This window comes from Corapipo altera, unplaced genomic scaffold, assembly GCF_003945725.1.
Source record: "Corapipo altera isolate COAL_440 unplaced genomic scaffold, ASM394572v1 131649, whole genome shotgun sequence".
NCBI lineage: Eukaryota > Metazoa > Chordata > Aves > Passeriformes > Pipridae > Corapipo > Corapipo altera.
This window is the reverse complement of record NW_020885792.1, coordinates 4,834-9,570: the sequence shown is the minus strand read 5'-3', so window position 1 is coordinate 9,570 and position 4,737 is coordinate 4,834. Positions and strand designations below refer to the sequence as shown.

At 63.0% G+C, this 4,737-nt stretch overlaps 2 protein-coding genes across 2 annotated transcripts in view; one reads left to right on the top strand and one right to left on the bottom strand.

The window, feature by feature from the left end:
- Nucleotides 1-622: 622 nt before the first annotated feature.
- LOC113940810 (protein kish-B-like) lies at nt 623-2,179 on the bottom strand. The gene is made up of 3 exons (XM_027631959.1): nt 2,170-2,179; nt 1,810-1,941; nt 623-1,532 (listed from the first exon to the last, which is right to left on the bottom strand). Exons 1-3 carry the CDS (start codon nt 2,177-2,179, stop codon nt 1,450-1,452), a joined length of 225 nt encoding a protein of 74 aa, XP_027487760.1. The 3' UTR covers nt 623-1,449.
- Nucleotides 2,180-4,538: 2,359 nt separating this feature from the next.
- The window catches only part of LOC113940809 (innate immunity activator protein-like), a gene marked incomplete at its 3' end in the record, with an annotated part of 4,697 nt that continues 4,498 nt past the window's right edge, over nt 4,539-4,737 (top strand). The window contains exon 1 of the mRNA XM_027631958.1: nt 4,539-4,554. Within this exon, the coding sequence (XP_027487759.1) occupies nt 4,539-4,554 (16 nt within the window). The remainder of the gene's footprint in view (nt 4,555-4,737) is intronic.

Genomic DNA, 4,737 nt, shown 5'->3' with positions numbered 1-4,737 from the left:
CATGCCCTCACACACACATGCCCTCACACACACATGCCCTCACACACGTACGCTACCGCTCCTCTCCCGCCCGCGCCGCCGCCACTCCTCACCCTCCGCTTCCGGTGCGGCCCCTTATATGGCGCGGCCGCGCGGTGCACTATGGGAAGGGCACGGTGAGACGCGCCCCGCCGCAGAGCGCCCCCTGGCGGCGGGAGGATCCGCAACGCCCCCGACCCCGCAGGTGGGAGTAGCCGGGACGGGTGACCCCAATACCCCATGGGACCCCATACCACCCCACACAACCCCACGGGACCCCCCGAAACCCCACAGCACCCCTCAAAACCCTACAGGATCCTTCTCCCCCCAAACCTCACAGGGAGCCCCCCAAAACCTCACAGGACCCCCAGGCTAAGAACCCATACCCAAAGAATCCACAACCCCCCCCTCACAGTACCCCCAGGCTGGGCAGCAGCCCCACAGGACCCCCCCACTAAATCCCAGGGGACCCTCAGACAGGACACCTACCCCACAGTACCCTCCCTGAACCCACAGGATCCCCAGACAGGACGCCTATCACACAGGGACCCCCCACACCCCATGGGATGGTCCCCCCGACCCCACATGACCCCCAGGCCAGCACTGCCCACAGGGGAGACCCCACTTTATTTACACATGGTATTTACAACCGGGGGGGGTCACCCCCCCCAGGACAGAGGGGAGACCCCCTCGAGGGGCCCCAACTCCAGGGGTAAAGGGAGACCTCCCTGATGACGGTGGGACCCCCAGCCCCTCATAGACCCACAGGACAGGGTTTGGTGCTCAGGGGGCACAGCTGGATACCCTCCCACCCCTGGGGGGTTATGGGGGGTTCCTCACCCCCTGCTCCGGAGAATTCCCAGGAAATACTTTTCCAAGGGTTTCAAGGTGCCCCAGTGCACCCCCCAGAGCTGCCCTTGGGGGATGGAGGAGGGTCATGGACCATGGTGGTCCCGGGACCACCACACGCAGGGTCTGGGCTGGGGCACCGTGGTCAGCACTGGGAGCTCTGGTGTCGGGACCAGGGGTCTCAGGTCAGCACTGCGGTCTCTGATCCATACTGGGGGCTCTGGGGTCAGTACCAGGGGTCTCAGATCAGTACTGGGGTCTCTGGGATTTCCAGGGTCAGTTCAGGGGGCTCTGGTTGGTCCTGGGCTCTGTACTGGGGTCTCAGGTCAATTCTGGGGTCTCTACAATTGGTACTGGGATACTAGGATCAGGACTGGGAGCTCTGGTCCATCCTAGGGTCTCAGGGTCGATCCTGGGGTCTCTGGGGTCAGTCTCAGGGTCTCAGGTTGGTACGACAGTATTGGGGTCAGTCTTGGGGTCTCAGGTGGATCCCTGGGGGTCTCTGGGGTCAGTGCCAGGTCTCAGGGGGGTCCCCGGGGGTCTCTGGGGTTGGTGCCAGGTCCCAGGAGGGTCCCCCTGGGGTCACTTCCCCACCAGGATGTAGAAGGCCATGAGGAGGCAGGACACGGACACGGCCACGTGCAGGCGGGTCCCGATCACGGCGGCTGGGGGTACAGGAGTGGGGTGAGACCCTCTGGATCCCGTCCCCATCCCAGACGCCACTGTTCCCAATATTCTCAACCCAGAACCCAGCACCCCCACCCCACACCCCAGTGGTCCCATGACCCCACCCTGTACGCCAGTGTTGGCAGTGCTCCCAGCACTCCCTCCAGTCCCCCCCACCCTTGTGGAAGATCCCCCAGCCCCCCACTGCCCTCCACCACCACCAGACGCCCCCTCACCCTTGTGGCAGATGCCTCAGAGCCCCACTGCCCCCCTCACCCTTGTGGCAGACCCCCCAGAGCCCCCTCCTCTCGGACAGCAGCCAGGAGCGCAGCCGGGGCACCTTCCTCAGGTAGGCACACGTGCAGACCAGGAGCAGCCCGAACACCAGCAGCCCATCCAGGGAGTACACTGCGGGTACGGGGGGTCAGTGGGGCCCGGGGCACCCCCAGGGCCCCCCGTTACCCCTTCGGACCCCTTAAACACCCTCTGGATCGCCCCGTTTCCCACCGTTGGTCATAGTGACCCCAGAGCCCTCCCAGACCTTCCACTCCCCTCAGGACGCCCCAGACCCTCCCAAATCCCCTCAAACCGCCCGTTTTCGTCCCTGTTCCCCTCAGGACCCCCCATTCCCCTCACCGTTGGTCATGGCTGCCCCAGGACCCCCCAGATCCCCTCATTCACCCCCAGACCCCTCAACCCCCCCCCCCATCCTCTCATCATTGGTCACGGCTGCCCCTGTTCCCCCCCAGATCTCCCCCAATCCCCTCAGCGCTGGTCACGGCTGCCCCTGTTCCCCCCCAGATCTCCCCCAATCCCCTCACCGTTGGTCATGGCAGCCCCAGGATCACTCCAGAGCCCCCATTCCTCCCATCCCCTCACCGTCGGTCATAGTGGCCCCGGGACCCCCCAGGCCCCCCCATTCCCCCTCAAACCACCCCCATCCCCTCACCGCTGGTCATGGCTGCCCCCCCCCCCCCCCGGCCCCCCCCGCGCCCCCCCGCCGCCAACGCGACACTGGAAGCACCCGCAGGCTCGACCAGCCGAGCGCCGAGCACCAGAGGGGGAGCGGGAGGGGACAGGCGGCTTCAATCGAGCGCCTATTGGGGGGGTGACACCAGTATCGCCCAGTGCTCTCCCAGCAGCACCAGTAAAGCCGCGCCCAGCGGAGCCCCGGCGCGCTCTGGTGCTGCCAATGTGCTCGGATGTGTGTGCACAGGCCTTATCTCAGGCTTCCAGTAGCCCCCCAGTGCACCCAGTAACCTCCAGTCCTCCCAGTAACCCCCAGTGCACCCAGTAACCTCTAGCCCTCCCAGTAATTCCCAGTGCACCCAGTCCCCATCCCAGCCCCCAGCTACCCCTCAGTATTCCCAGTAAAGCCCCAGTGCAACCAGTCCCCAGTGACCTCCAGGTTCCCAGTAACTCCCAGTCTAACCATAAACTCCCCCCACAAGCTCCCAGTTCCCATCGCAGCTCTCCCAGTAAGTAACCACCAGTCCCCCCCATAACCTTGGTTCCCCAGCAACTCTCAGTCCCCCCAGTATCCCAGCCCCTCCAGTAATCCTCAGTCTCCCAGTACCTCCATGTGCCTCCCAGTCCCATCCTAGCATCCCCATGGGTCTCCCCAATGACCCCCAGTGCACCTAGTCCCCAACTCAGTTGCCCCAGTAACCCCCAGCTCCCTCAATAACCTCCCTAACCCAGTGGGACCAGTGGACCCAGCAGACGCCAGTGTTCCCGGTGTTCCCAGTGCATCCAGCACTAGTGTTCCCAGTGTTCCCAGTCCCCCAGTGGGTCAGTGCCCCCTGTAATCCCAGTTCCCCCAGCAGTCCCTAGTGTTCCCAGTGTTCCAGTGCCCAGTGTTCCCAGCAGACTCCAGTGTGTTCCCAGTGGTTCCAGTGCCCCCAGTGTCCCCAGCAGGCCCCAGTGTCCCCAGTGCCCCCAGTGTCCCCAGTGACAGCTGAGGAAGCACCACCAGAGGCTGGAGGAGGTCTGTGATGTCCCTCTGTCCCTCTGTCCCTGTCTGTCTGTCCCTGTGTGTCTGTGCCAGGCTCCATCCCTGCAGCCAGCCCAGACCTCCCGCTTTCACCTCACCAGCCATCCATGTATCCATGAGTCCTCCACCTACCCATGCATCCACCCACCCACCCATCCATCCATCTGTGTATATCCATGAATCCTCCATGCATCCATTCATCCATTCATCCATCCATCCATCCATGTTTCCACGAATTCTCCATCCATCCATCCATGTATCTATCCATCCATCCATTCATCCATTCCTCCATCCATTCCTCTATCCATCCTTCCATCCATTCCTCTATCCATCCATCCCTCCATCCATTGTCCATGTATTCATGAATCCTCCATCCGTCCTTCCATGTACCCGTCCATCCCTCCATCCCTCCATCCATCCATCCATCCACCCATGTATCTGCCCATCCCCCATCCTATCCTATCCCATCCCATTTATCCTATTTATCCCATTCCATTTATCCTGTTTATCCCATCCCATCCCACCCCATCCCATCCCATCCCATCCCATCCCATTTATCCTATTTATCCCATCCCATTTATCCCATTCCATTTGTCCCATTTATCCCATCCTATGCCATACCATCCCATTCCATCTATCAGATTTATCCCATCTCATCCCGTTTATCCTACTTATCAGATTTATCCCATTTATCCCATGCCATGCCATGCCATCCCATCCCATTTATCCCATTTATCCCACCCCATCCCATCCCATTTATCCCATCCCATTCCGGGGCCGGATTTTCTCTCCCCGCTCCTCCCCTGGTTCAAGCCCAGACCCGTCCGGGCCCGGGCGCGGCAGCGGCAGCGGTGGCGGGGCCCAGGTAAGGGATCCCCCCGCCCCGAGACCCTTGCGACCCCCTCGGGACCTCCTCGAGACCCCCGGGGCCCCCCTGAGCCCCCCTGGGATCCCCCTGAGCCCCCCCATCCTTGGGGTGCAACGAGCAGCGACTTGGGGAAACTGAGGCACGATGGCACTGGATAGCGGTGGGAGACCCCCCCGCACCCCCTCCCACCACTTCACACCGCCCAAGAGTTTGGGGGGCTCTCGGGGTTCCGGGGACCCCCCTTTTCCCGAGTCCCACCCCCCGGGAGCCGCCGGGGATCAGAGGGAAAAGAAAGGAAAACTGGGAGAGGCGCCCAGCGAAACCGTCCCCCCGCCCCCCCCCC

Bases quoted from the DNA above. Each gene is read 5' to 3' on its own strand.
- LOC113940810 (XM_027631959.1), bottom strand. The intron at 1,533-1,809 runs GTGAGGGGGGCA...CTGTACCCCCAG, and splicing joins CTGGGGGGTCTGCCACAAGG to CCGCCGTGATCGGGACCCGC.